The sequence below is a fragment of the Lolium rigidum genome, chromosome 6 (assembly GCF_022539505.1).
Source record: "Lolium rigidum isolate FL_2022 chromosome 6, APGP_CSIRO_Lrig_0.1, whole genome shotgun sequence".
In the NCBI taxonomy this organism is placed as follows: Eukaryota; Viridiplantae; Streptophyta; class Magnoliopsida; order Poales; family Poaceae; genus Lolium; species Lolium rigidum.
In genome coordinates, this window is record NC_061513.1 from 78,952,573 (window position 1) to 78,965,868 (window position 13,296).

Sequence of the window (13,296 nt, forward strand, 5' to 3'; positions counted from 1 at the left end):
ACTTTTTTTTTATTTTTTGCTTTTTTGCTTTTTCGTTTTTTCTGTTTTATTTTTCTTTTTACGTTTTTCAAAAGCTGATTCTTTTTAGACCCGATATTTTAAAATTATTTTAGTTTTTCCTAAATTTAAATATTTCCAAAATTTGAACATTTTTCAGATTGAAACAATTTTCAAATTAAAACAAATTTTAAATTGGAACAAATTTTAGATTGTAACAAATTTAAATTGGAACAAAAATTTATTACTTTTTATATATGAACAATTTTCGAATTTGAACAATTTTTATATACTTGAACAATTTTTGCATTTGAACAATTTATATACTTGAACAATTTTCGAATTTAAAATTTTCTCGAAATTTTTTAGATAGAACATTTTACATATAAAAATATATTTAAATTTAAAAAATTAAATCTTAAAAATAAAAAAAATAAACAGAAAAGAAGAAGAAACGGAAAAGAAATAACAGAAATAACAAAGAAACAGAAATGAAAAAGAAAAAGATACAGCAATAAAAAAACAGAACAGAAAAATAACTCAGAAAAAGAAAACGGCCAACTGGCCCAACACCCGAACTGGGCCGGCCTGTACCGCGCGCGGCATGGAATTGCATGCTGGAATTGTGGCATGGAATTGCATGCTGGGCCTGCTCCTACCATTTTGGCAGTTTCTTTTTTCCAAACAATTACTTATTATGGCTTGCTGGAACTGGGCCTAATCTTGATTGGTAAATCTGAACCGTTGGTTTATTTCATACTTGTCACTATTCTGGGAGCAGTAATAAAGAGGAGGGATGCTGTTCTCAAAAAAAAAAAAACTATTCTGGGAGCAGTAGAAGGCGTAAAACTGACCAAAAATAATGAGGGAAGAGGTGACGAGGCCATGTATGTAGAAGAAGACGGCGTGACGTGGCATGCCGACCTTCCTGTTTGTTCCCCTCTATTTCCGAGAGGCATCCGTGGCGTGCCTGCTGGCCAGCGCGACGCCACGAGGACATACCCACACCGTGATGGAAGCAAAATACGGCCACCACCACTCGTACCTGCTACGCATACGGTTCGGGCCGCCGGTGCACGGGGCGCGCGCCACGAGTACACAGGCCACACCACGTGACCTCACAAGCGACCCACCACGTACGTACGAGTACCGCATCCCTGCCTGCCTGCCGCCGCTGCACCACGGTCCATGGAATTCAAAATTCAAACCCGGTGCCGTTCAGCAGTTGACAAATCATGAACGGTCCGAAGCCGCTAGAAACAAAACAAAAGGGCTGGGGCGGAGGAGATCCACGTCCTCGTCCACCACTGGATGGATCCACCGAATTAAAACGCTCTCCCCTCCAAAACGAGCTCGTCACTCAGCTCAGCTCCACCGATCCAATTTTGCTGCCTCACGGTCTCCGCCTACCTAGGCGTCACACTAGCTCAACCGGAGAGGAGTGGTTGCGCTCGCGCCCAGCCGGCCGTCTACTACCGCTTGTTCGCTTCTGCGGAGTGGATCAGTGTAGTGGTTGCTCTTGCCACTGCCGGCGTCGGGAGCAGGCGGGCGGGCGGACGCACCCACGCGGTCGCGCGCAAAATAGTCGTCCGGCTGACGTGACACCACGACACGCCGCGTCGCCTCCTTCTCGTTATATCCACCTCCGATTCCGATCCACCTCGGCGGCATCGGGCTGGTCCGGAGGGTTCCAGGGGAAAAAGATCGAGGTGGGGAATTCCGTCTAGCCGGCCGGCCATGGACGCGCCATTCTTCCACGAGCTCCGCCGCCAGGCCTCCTCCTACCTCACCGGCAAGATCCGCTCCGCGCGCCTCGCGCTCACCGACGTAACCCCCACGCAGCTGTACGTCAATCCCTCCTCCCCTGTCAATTCCCCTTCTGCGATTCATCTACCGCTGCTCTGCTCAGGTCTGACGAACAAAGTTCTTCTCCTGGTTGTGCAGGATGACGGAGGAGGCAACCAACGGCGACGCGTCGCCGCCGACCGCCAAGACCATGGGCCTCATCGCGCGGCAGGCATTCGACATCGACGAGTACGTCAGGATCCTCGACATCCTACACACCAGGTGATTTATCCTTCCCACCTGGTCCTTCAAAAGATCGATGCTATTCTCTTCTGCTCCCCTTCGTGTGTCTATAGCTTAATCTGACGGATCGACCAAATAATCTTCAGGCTGGCCACGTTCGACAGGAGGCAGTGGCGGGAGCCCTACAAGGCGCTGCTGCTCCTGGAGCACCTCCTCACCCACGGCCCGCGCAGCGTCGCGCTCGAGTTCCAGAAGGACAGGGCCGTCATCCGGCAGATGGCCACCTTCCAACACGTCGACGAGAAAGGGTTCGTTCCATTTTTCTTCTACACACGATGTCAGTTTTCTGAAACATTTTCGGTCCTTTGATCTCTGACGACAGTTCCATGCCGATTTTCTTCCTCGGTGCGCAGCTTCAACTGGGGCGCGACGGTGAAGGGCAAGTCGGACCGCGTGCTGAGGCTGCTGGAGCGCGGGCCGTTCCTGGAGGAGGAGCGCGAGCGGGCGCGCAAGGTGGCGCGCCAGATCAGCGGCTTCGGGAGCTTTAACCTCAGGACCGGCGGCAGCGGCGGCTCCGGCTCCTCGCGCGCGCAGCTGTGGGGCGGCGAGGACGGCGCGGCGCCGCAGGTGTACGGGCGCAGCCACTCGCAGTACGAGCAGGGCCGGCGGTGGGACGAGGACGACGTCGGCGAGGACCAGGAGGACAAGGAGAACCTGCTCGGCTCCGGGAGCGGGCGCGAGGAAGCGGAGCTGGAGGAGCGGCACCACCACCACCCGTTCCTCGGCTTCGGGCAGCAGCGGCCGGAGGCGACGCTGCTGCTCGGCCAGTGATCACGAAGGACCAGCCGATGGCTTCTACCCTAGTCCCCTGTACTGTAACGTTCTGTGTACTAGCATGTCCCGTGTGTGTCGTCAAGAAAAAAAAGCGTCAGCACGGTCAGTCCTTTGCTGACGTTGCCGGACGCTTTAGGGCCGTGTTCTTCCTCTGTGTTCGAACTTGTACAGAATGTTTGGTTCAGTTGGCAGCGCTACGTCCGCTTTGGCTGTCTGCACTCTGTTCATCCGTTCTGAAACCTGAAATCGATGCTGAATGAACTGGGGAAAGAAATCCGCAGTCTGAAACGTGACTAATTTACACCACGATCCTCCCAAGTATACTGAAAAAATGCATGCAGGGTTTATCCTTGATATACAGTCTCTGTACATGCAGAGGAAAGTGTACTTACAGCAGGATCCCAGATTTGTGCCCACGCCAGTTTCTCAAAACAGGCCTGCTAAATTTTCTTCCAAGTAAAAACTGTGTGCAATTTACTTCAGAAACTTTCAGGGCAAGTGTAAGCACGCCTAAGAAAAAGTCTTCCTTTTCCCATGCGAACTGTTAGGCACCGTCACATGGTTTACGATCATGATCCCAGCTGCTTTCGCCCTACTCTTTTCAAACATCATTACAACACTAGCTAATTTTGCTGCTCGTAGCAAGGGGAAAGTAGGGTACCAAAGACAACGTCCAGAAAAAGCTGACCGACCGGACTAGGTGAAGAGACACAAGTAATATTCAGGATTAACAGCTCTTTGGTACAACCTTTTTTTATTTATCTGCCAACATGCTCACAAGATAATTATGTATTATAATCTAAAACTAATGTTATCCACATAGATCAGATGCTTGCAGCGGGTAAGCTCATCGGCTCTAAAAGCCTCTTGGGCGATGGTGCTGCTCTGGACCTTGCATCAATGGAACTTGTACTACCCTTCCAGCGAGTGCTTTGGCAATGTTCGAGTTTGCCAATGGCCGGTATATGTAGGGACCTCGTGGAGCATGCTCTTGGCTCTTGTTTGCAATGTTTTAGGAGATCCTGTTATGTCTTGCCTTTTGTTACAGTTTTCACGCGTGTATACTATTGTAACTTAGTTATTGATTAATAACTTAGTTATGTCTTGCCTTTTGTTACAGTTTTCACGCGTGTATACGGATGCACACGACCAAAAAAAGAAAAGAAAACTAAGAAACAAAAGTCCCGCTACAGTATCTCGGGCCTAACAACAGCAATACATCCACCGCCAAGACAACACCTGAATTACAGACTCTCCAAAAAATGACACCTCCAAAAGGGGACACTGCTCAAACACCATCGTCGTCCGATCAAAGATCTTAGGATTTCACCCTGAAGATAGTCCCCGCTCTCAAAACAATGCCTCCACCAAGACCATTGTCAGGCACAACCAGTTAAGGCCAGACCTTGGTCACCCTGAAAGGTAGGACTCTGCACTTCGCCTGTGTTGTCGCCCCCACTTTCATACCGCCGTCGTGAAGCTCGGAACACCAAGCAAGTCTCTCAACAGCGCGGAGACTTGAACCTCCCTTAGCTAGTCGTCCCCTCCGGCCTTCATGAAATTCTCTTCTTCCGACTTTCATCATGGATTCATAGTCACTTGATGTCAACACAGAAAAAGAGCTTCGCGCCGCTCCCTCCATAACCAATCGGTCGGAATAAAAGCATGAGTGCACACGACCGAATACCTCTGATCCAGCAAACTCCAGGCAAAGCACTATTACATTCACCGGTGGAGCCTTCCGGAACTCAACCCTCTGGCCAGATCACGAGTCTAGGCCTCCGGTAGGTCCTCCTCTTCACACAAGAGAGGCCCTAGAACCGCCGCCTTTATACAGGTCGGACCCCCACGCCGGCGACCATCCCGGGCTGGCCAATCCAACCCTCCACCGGCGACACCATCGCCGGCTTCCATGCTCCTCCATCTCGTCGCCCGATCGCGGTGATAGATCAAAAGATCCACCACCACCAACCGCAGGCCGACCCTCTCCGGCGTAGAAGAGAGCCACCTCCTCTGTCGAACCCAAGGCTGCTGCCCCGGGTGCCCTCATGACGCGGAAGAAACCCGACATCGCATCCACGCACCGAAGAAAGGCGGGGTGGGGGAGGGCATGGCGCAGACCAAGGGCCTGGCCGCCGCCCACCATCAGCCCCTGCCGGTGTGCTGCGGATGGAAGCCTACATGAGGGGAGGGGGGACCGCATCGCAAGAGCCACCGCCGCCGCGTGCGTCGAGGAGGGGAGAGCCCGTCTGCCGTCCCCCACGTTGGCGAGGAAAGACTCCCGCCGCCGCCACACCCCGTGGGTCTTTGCCCCGGTGGCGCTACCGGCGGCGACGGTTAGGTTTGGGGAGGGGTTCGGGAGAGGAGGGGTTGGGGAGCTTTAATATGTTACTACGTGCAGAGAAATCATGTGATCCGTTCCAGGGGCCAGCGGCACGTGTCTGCAGGCGGAAATGATGCAGGGTTTATCCTTGGACCAAACCGGATTACAGTCTACACATGCAGGGGAAAGTGTCCTTATCAGCAGGATACCAGATTCCTATCCCGTGCCAGTTTCTCAATCTTGCTGCTATTTTTTTTTCCAAGCAAAACAATGTTCAGAAACTTTAGGAACTTTCGATGCAAGTGCAACCATGCCTAAAATCCTTCCTTTTTCCCACTATTACATCTCCCATGCAAATTGGTAGTCATCATCACATGGTTTACGATCATGATTCCAACTGCTTTCGACTTACTCTTTTCAAACATTATTTCATCACTTGGTAAAGTTGCTACTAGTAACCAGGGGAAAGTAAGGCAACAAAGACACGCCTAGAAAAAAATGAACAGCCGGACGAGGTGAATACACACCAAATGTTCAGCATGTCCTGGTACACCTTTTTTTTTTTTTGATCTACCAACATGCTCACAAGACCATTATGTATACAAACTAAAAGTAATGTTATCAGCATAGATCAAATGTTAACGTACTCCTTCGCACACAACAGATGATTAGTGGACACCCCCTAAGAACAAACATCAGGCAGTACACATATAGCAGCATTGGTAAATAATATTTTTTTAAAGCAGAATACATATCCAACGTTCCAAAACAGGTGAAAGAATGTGCTGAGAATGTTCAGAAACCAGTGGTGAAGTGATAAATCATCAGTTCGGAGTAATCAGAAATCTTCAGGAACCGGTCGAATAATTAGCTTTTGTTGCTAACATTCACAATGGTAAAGGATGTCACTGCAACCAGTGGTGAAGTGATAAATCACCAGTTGGTAGTAATCAGCAATCTTCATGAATAGAGTAAAAAAAATCTTCAGGAACCAGTCAATAATTAGCTTTTGTTGTTAGCACTCACAATGGTAAAGGATGTCACTCAAACCAGTGGTGAAGTGATAAATCACCAGTTGGGAGTAATCAGAGATCTTCAGGAATAGTCAAAAAAAATAAAAATCTTCAGGAACCAGTCGATAATGCGCTTTTGTTGCTGTCACTCACAGGGTAAAGGATATCACTACAACCAGTGGTAAGTGATAAATCACCAGTTGGGAGTAATCAGAAATCTTCAGGAACCAGTCGATAATTGGCTTCTGTTGCTACCACACATAGAGTAAACGGTGTCGCTGCAACAAGCTGGTAAGTACTTGGATTTTCCTAATAAAACCAAACAGTGAATGCCAGATGCAGATCTTGTTGCAGTCGGTTCCGACACGATTTTATTTGTCCGGTTTTACTTCCTATAGGTAGCTAATCATCACAAGTATAGGCAGTACAATGATATACACATGCTACCCGGTGACCACAAACTAACTTCCAGTGCTGTATCAATCAAATGCCTCCACTGACATCCAATGTGCCCTACCAGTTTGGATCATCTGAAGTGGTTTGATGTCTTTCCTCCGTCTAAGACTTCCTAGCATGTGATATGTGTAAGATATATTATTTCACATCTTTCAAGTCCTTAAAAATCACCCTAAACATTTTTACAGAACTTGCTATGGCTAGGAAAACAGAAGCAAATTTTACATTTCCTTGGACTCTCTGATCAACAAAAGACTAATTACTTGCTAGTTCAATCTCATGTCATCTGGTCCTTAATTTTGACAGTACTGGCATAATAACGGGAAATGGTATTATATACCACTGAAAAAACAAAACTTAAAATCTACAACTGCCCTGCAATAACTATATGCATGCATTTCCCTTCTTTTTTGTTTAACAAAGTACATTCAGTCAAATACAACGTAGGGGTGCAGTCCTTTTGGTGGAGCATATACTGGATTTCCATTGTGCTCATTTTGTGTGGTTCCACTAGACAAAATCGTTCATCTCAGGGAAACCAATGTGGCATAATATTTATCTCATACACATGGAACAACAAAAAGGAATGTTTCATACCCCTATTGTTGCACACTTGTAGAGTACATTACAGCGCATTATAGTGGTTAAGTTACAGAAAAGAGGTAAAACTGAACTTACATAAAAGAGGAGAAGATTTCAGATAAGTAGCGTGAAGAAAATCAAACTCTTCGGAGTAAAAGATGGGCAGCTTCAAGTTAGTATTCAGCATTGATGAAGTCCAGCTATCTCATAAACGTAAAGTCGCATATAAGCCAAAGGAAATAGTACAACGGTAGAGTTAAGAGTACCCTACAGCATGATGAATACCTACAGAGTATGCAAGACACAGATGCAAATGCATGAAACAGTACATTTGGGGACCTTTTCATTTTATTGCAGGCTGTAGGTGGGCAGCCCACAATGATCAACTGTACCATCACCATGGCAAGACAAAACTCAATCTTGACCGGGAGAAAAACCCTATGCGCTCCAGACATTGCCCACAGTTCCACGCCTCATTGAGTAATTTCTCTCCCCTGGCACGAAATCACTCCGTTTATAGCATGATAAATGTTCCCTGAATCTGAATAGTGCATCCCTGACCTGAACATTTATTCTTCTTTCCTGTTAATTTTACTGTGGTATAGATAGTGCTCACTGGCCTGTCAATTGGACTATAGGTTATTTGTAATGAGCAAAGGAGTTATTAATATTGGTCGTACTGAGCGAAACAGAAGTCCAAATATTAGTTCTGGTAGAATCTTCTTACAGAATTAATCTGAGTTCACCTCTTACGAACTAGAACTAGATGACAACACACGGGTGAAATTTTTGAATAATGGTTCAATGAGTCCTGACACGAATATTATTCAGAAAATGATTGCATAGTCCTTTTGAAACCGGGTGAATCACATATTTTAGAGTGAGAGGAAAAAAGTATATGAGTCCCATGGCTAATTGGAAGCTTGCACATGAGAGAATAGGCCCAGGAAGAATACTAGTAAACATGGGCCACCTCATCATTAGAGCAAAACTACATCTGAAGTTCTAAACAAGATCATCCTAAAACATGGAACACCACCGAATGTTTGGAACATCCAGACAATAACTACAGCTAAAAGGATATATCGACAAATATTTCTCACCATATATGTTGTGTGAAGTGTTCGGGTAGTAGACAGGATGTACTACAAAGTAATGCTGCTAAGTATGATGCTAGTACAAACTCATATGATCAGTAACTTATCAGACTTTACTTCCTTATCACAATTCTATAAACATGCTAAATTTGTTCTAACTATGACATGTGTTTTTATGGTCAAATATAAGTATGCAGATCATATATATGAATGGGCATACGACTTTAAAAAAAAAAACTTGTGGAAAATTAAGGTTCCGCTGAAGATTAGGATCTTTATGTGATTCCTTTATAAGAAAGTGCTTCTAACTAAATATAACCTTGCAAAAAGGCGTTGGAAAGGGTGTACAAAATGTATCTTTTGCGGTTCAAATGAAACAATTGGCCATTTGTTCATCACATGTGCCTTTTTCCGTTTCATTTGGAGAGCGGTACACTTCACGTATAATATTCCGCCTCCATCTATTGTAACTAATCTATTTAGTAATTGGTTAAACCGGATTTATAAGAAAATAAAAGCTCGAATTCGTGTGGGAGTTTCGGCTTTAGTTTGGGCAATTTGGAATTGTCAGAATGATGCGGTTTTTAACAGAACAGTAAAACCAAAAAAATGGCAGGATATACATAGGGCTGCTTCATCGATACGCTTTTGGTATTACCTCCTTCCTATGGAGCAGCGTGGACCTATAAATACTGGGTGCAATTGATGGTGGTTGTACGGGCTACATTCAGCCAGGTGGCTGGCTGCATTCTAATCGCCTTCAAGATGCATAGCGGCCTTTTATATTTGTGTAATCTCTTTAGATGGCTAATTCACGTTCCCACTTTGAGTGACCCTTGAATTGTAAACCCTGATACTTTCAAACTATGCAATAAGTTAAAGGCTGTGTGCAGAGGCCGGGGCTTAGCTCCCATTTCAAAATTGCTTAAATTCTTCTCTTTCAGCAAACGTTCATCATCATCATGATGCAGAAGCCGGGGAATACCCCATTTCGAAAAAAAAATTCAGCAAACGTTCATAGGCGGTTATTGGAGTTTGAACTTGAGCTGTATCAATGGGAAAAAACTATATCATCAGACTTTAGTCCCTCCACTATAGTCAAAGATGAGTACGGACTAGTGTATCATCAGTATATGGTAAGGGTTCGTTCGATCGTTTTCATAATCGACACGATGCATAGAGTAGGACGATGTCAGCAGTGAGAGGCAGAGGAATCTAATGCAGGTTGACGGCCAGGCCGCGTTCCCTGCTATGCTATGGTGGCCAGCCCATTCCCACTCATGCCCACCGCCTGGCCTGTCTCTATCTATTTCCTCATTGCCAGGGAACCCCACCGACTAGTCCCGGGTAAACTGGTAGGAGGAGTAATCAAGTGCTAATTCAACCAACAATTCCCACACCATTTGGTGAAATTGCAATTCATGATCTTCAGTACAAAGACAAGGCAGAACTGAAGGAGTGAGAAACAGCAAGCAAGGTTGTTCGTTTTGCAGAAAAAGGAATGCATAGATTTCTGCACATGGTATTATTATTTCCCTAATAATCAAGTGATGAAGAAACCAGAAACAATTGCTACTCTACGGAATTCTCTCCCCATTTCATTCCAGGTGTACACACATTCATTCAATCTAGAAAGAGGGGAAAATGGTAGTAAAAGAAGAAGAAGAAGAATTGAGAAAGCAAGCGAGCGAGCAAGCTGGATCTCATACCAGAGGTAGGAGCAATAGTGACAGGTAGAGCAATCCTATACACCGCCAATTTGCCGATGCCCTTGCCGACGCCGACGATGGCTTGATGTCCGTGCCGCCGTGCAGGGCTGGCGGCGAGAAGAGCTTCGCCGGCCGCGTCCCCACGCCACCAGGGACGTCCGGGGATTTGCTGGCCGGAGGCGCCGCAGCAGCCCCCGCGGCGGCATCGGTGCTCCCCCGGCCGAACATTTCCTTGGGCAGCAGAACCTTGGAGACGGCGAAGACGGCGACGGGGTTCTGGTCGAAGACGGTGCGGGTGATGGTGGCCTGCACGACGCCGGTGTCGATGGCGACGGAGCCGTTGAAGCGCGTGATGTTGAGCGTGAAGCGGCCGGCCTCGGCGGACTCGGTGGCGAGCGTGGGCTGGACGGGGTTGACGATGGACTGGAGGGAGCCGAGCGGGTAGTAGGAGTGCAGCACGTGGAAGCGCAGCACGACGGCCTTGCGGTCGGCGGGGAGGGACTGGAGGCGGTCGGTGGCCGGGAGGTCGGCGAAGGCGTCGTCGGTGGGGACGAAGACGGTGACCCCGGCCCCGCGCTCGTCGGCCTCGAGGTCGTCCGCGACGCCCGAGGCCTCCAGCATGGACGCGGCCACGTTGAAGCCCCGCGCGTCGAAGAGGACGCGCGTGATGTTGACCGCGGGCGACGGGCGCGTCTCGGAGCCGGAGGCCGCGATGTCGAGGCCGGAGGGCACGATGAGGCCGCCCACCGCGAGCACGCTGATGTTGTAGGGTTCCGAGGTGACGGCGCCGAGGACGGTGGCGTTCGACGGCCCCGGGGACGGGGACGGTGAGCGGACGACGACGGTGGTGGAGTTGCTGCCCGCGGCTGCCACGGCCGTGAGGTTGACGGCGCCGAAGTCGGAGGGCGCGCGCCCGGTGGTCTGGAACAGCGTGGTGACGAGCTTCCCCGAGGCGGGGAGGCGGGCGAGGTCGGACGGGGAGAGGTACTCGAGGAGGACGTGGTAGCGCAGCACGTCGGCGAGGTCGGCGCCGGAGGCCGCGGCGAATGCGGAGGGCGAGCGCGGCAGGTTGGCGTTCGGCACGGCCAGCAGCGTCAGCGACGACCGCCCGGCCAGCTCGGCGGCCACCGGGCTGGACGCCAGCAGCCGCGTGAAGTCGGAGAAGTTGGGGAACGCCGCGAGCACGGCCGTCACGTTGACCCCGGCCGCCGGGGAAGGCAGCGCGGCGAGTAAGACGAGCACCCCGAGCGCGAGGACTGGAGCGGGAGGGGAAGCTCTCCCCATCTCCAGGTTACTGACGTCCTGCACTGGAGAGTAGAGTGGAGTGGGGAGCTGGGCCAGTGTGAGGTAGAAGATGAGCGAGGCGAAACTTTTCGTGAATTTCTTGTGTTTTACAGAGTGCTTTGGTACGTACGAGTTTTGGATGCTAGAGGATACACTCCACTAGAGTTTATTAATGGCGTGGCAGTGTGTAGGTGGGCGAGTACGCCAGCTCCCAAAGTCTACCAGGGAACTTTTGCGAAGTGTGTGTACATGTCGCGTCACGTGTGCGTTTGGTACTAGTAGACAAAATGATGCTGCCCGAGTCGTCATTCTAGGCCATGTCACGTTTTTGGAACAAGGGGCTTCTCCGATCTTCGAGAAATGTTTCGTCTAAATCACCTCCTTAAACACTGAAATAGGTAGGAGCATATGTTTTTAACGCTGAGAATTGTGGTTTGGATTTTTAAAACAATGATTCTACGGAAATACAATTTGGCTTCCGGATGCGTATGCTACCTCTACCCAAAAATTATATTTTGAAATGTCGAAAAATTTTGACAAAAAATTATGCGTGTCTCCATAATATATGTGTGTTCGTCAAATTTCGCGATTAACCAATATTTTTGTGATCTATTTAAGAAAGAGAAAATTTATCTTCTCAGCATATACTCCCATGTGCCAAAACGCACTCCCCAATTTATATACAGTAATAAAGAAAACAAATTTTACACTACAAACATCTAGACATTTGTTCCTCAACAGACCCTCCAAGACATATACCATACAAGCAAGCTATTGGGAGCAAATCCTTGGAACATAATCCAACGTCGCTTAATTTGCCATCGCCCGTTGAGTCAAAAGGGAAGACAAAGGAGAATAGATCAACTACTAAGTCATTGATGTAGATCCGAAGAGAAAACCTCCTTTGTGTCACCGTAGTCTCCACAGATTACATGTAACAATATCTGAGGGAAGAAGGCATATTAGCGAGGGCATCGATTCATGCTCACGGTCGAGTGTTTGTTTTGCAGGGAGAATAAGGAACATGACCCCAAGAAGACACATAGAGGGACAACCAGATGAGAAGTAAGTAGTGTCTCCGTTGAGAATACCAACCCATCGGTGATGGGAACCACAAACCACCAAAACAACCACATTGGAGCAACAACCTGAATATGAACGCCTCCCACTAGCCCTCAATGCCGCCAAGCACGACATCGAGAAAGGGGAGGATCCGGTTAGACTTTATTTGATGTGTCACCAGCGATCCCATCAAGATGGCACATACACAAAAACCTTGAAATTTTCTCCCGAATTGTGGTTCTCGACCTCTCGGCAGTAGGGCCTCGCTCGGTTGCAGTGGAAGCAATCCACCAACGGAATTAATTCGCCCAGTATTTGGGTGATCCCCGTTTCTACAGCCTAACCCCTGCAGGTATTAAAACCTGCACATCGCGGGCTCGATCAGGTTAGTCTCGACGTGACCGCGGTGCCATCCCGAGCACGTGGAGCTTGTCCTCCTCCTCTAGAGTTCTGGCAGTCCGTCGCCAATCCCATCGCTCTTTCTAGAGAGCGCCATCACCCCGAACGATGGCAGACGCGTCCCTCACGAGTCACGATGCGGCGACCCACAGCCGGAGACGGAGAAGATAACAACGGCGGCAGCGATTCTGGCCGATGTGGGTCGATTGCTTCTGCTGGGTGAGCGAGTGGACCATGGAGATCACGATGGACAATATCTCTGAGCTCGCTGTGGACGGCAGCCACGGGAACGCGGAGCACGCCGACGACTGAGCCGAATGCCAATCACGTTCTCGCTGCACAGAGCGGCCACCGCCGGATGCGCGAGATGCAAGGGAGGGACCGGTTCCTACCAGACCGGTCGATGTAGGGGATTCGGAGGATTTGGCCTCGGGGCGGTCACCGACGGAGGCGTCATCGGAGACGGCGCCGGACAAGGTCGCCGCCCAGTCCACCCGACTGGGTCAGCGCTG

At 48.9% G+C, this 13,296-nt stretch overlaps 2 protein-coding genes across 2 annotated transcripts; one reads left to right on the forward strand and one right to left on the reverse strand.

Moving 5' to 3' along the window:
• Positions 1–1,717: 1,717 nt before the first annotated feature.
• Positions 1,718–2,996, forward strand: LOC124668403 (epsin-3-like). Its single transcript, XM_047205550.1, has 4 exons — positions 1,718–1,841; positions 1,942–2,064; positions 2,172–2,333; positions 2,439–2,996. The coding sequence occupies exons 1-4, from the start codon at positions 1,735–1,737 to the stop codon at positions 2,854–2,856; spliced, it is 810 nt and encodes a 269-aa protein (XP_047061506.1). The 5' UTR covers positions 1,718–1,734; the 3' UTR covers positions 2,857–2,996.
• Positions 2,997–10,033: 7,037 nt separating this feature from the next.
• LOC124660577 (fasciclin-like arabinogalactan protein 4) lies at positions 10,034–11,323 on the reverse strand. Its single transcript, XM_047198396.1, has one exon. The coding sequence runs from the start codon at positions 11,321–11,323 to the stop codon at positions 10,034–10,036; it is 1,290 nt and encodes a 429-aa protein (XP_047054352.1).
• Positions 11,324–13,296: the final 1,973 nt, after the last annotated feature.

What these genes read in the sequence shown, in the direction of transcription:
- LOC124660577 (XM_047198396.1), bottom strand. Translation starts at nt 11,323, where the DNA reads ATGGGGAGAGCTTCCCCTCCCGCTCCAGTCCTCGCGCTCGGGGTGCTC.
- LOC124668403 (XM_047205550.1), top strand. Translation starts at nt 1,735, where the DNA reads ATGGACGCGCCATTCTTCCACGAGCTCCGCCGCCAGGCCTCCTCCTAC. An exon ending in CTCGACATCCTACACACCAG is followed by an intron (nt 2,065 to 2,171) that starts GTGATTTATCCT and finishes AATAATCTTCAG; the next exon opens with GCTGGCCACGTTCGACAGGA. An exon ending in CAACACGTCGACGAGAAAGG is followed by an intron (nt 2,334 to 2,438) that starts GTTCGTTCCATT and finishes CTCGGTGCGCAG; the next exon opens with CTTCAACTGGGGCGCGACGG.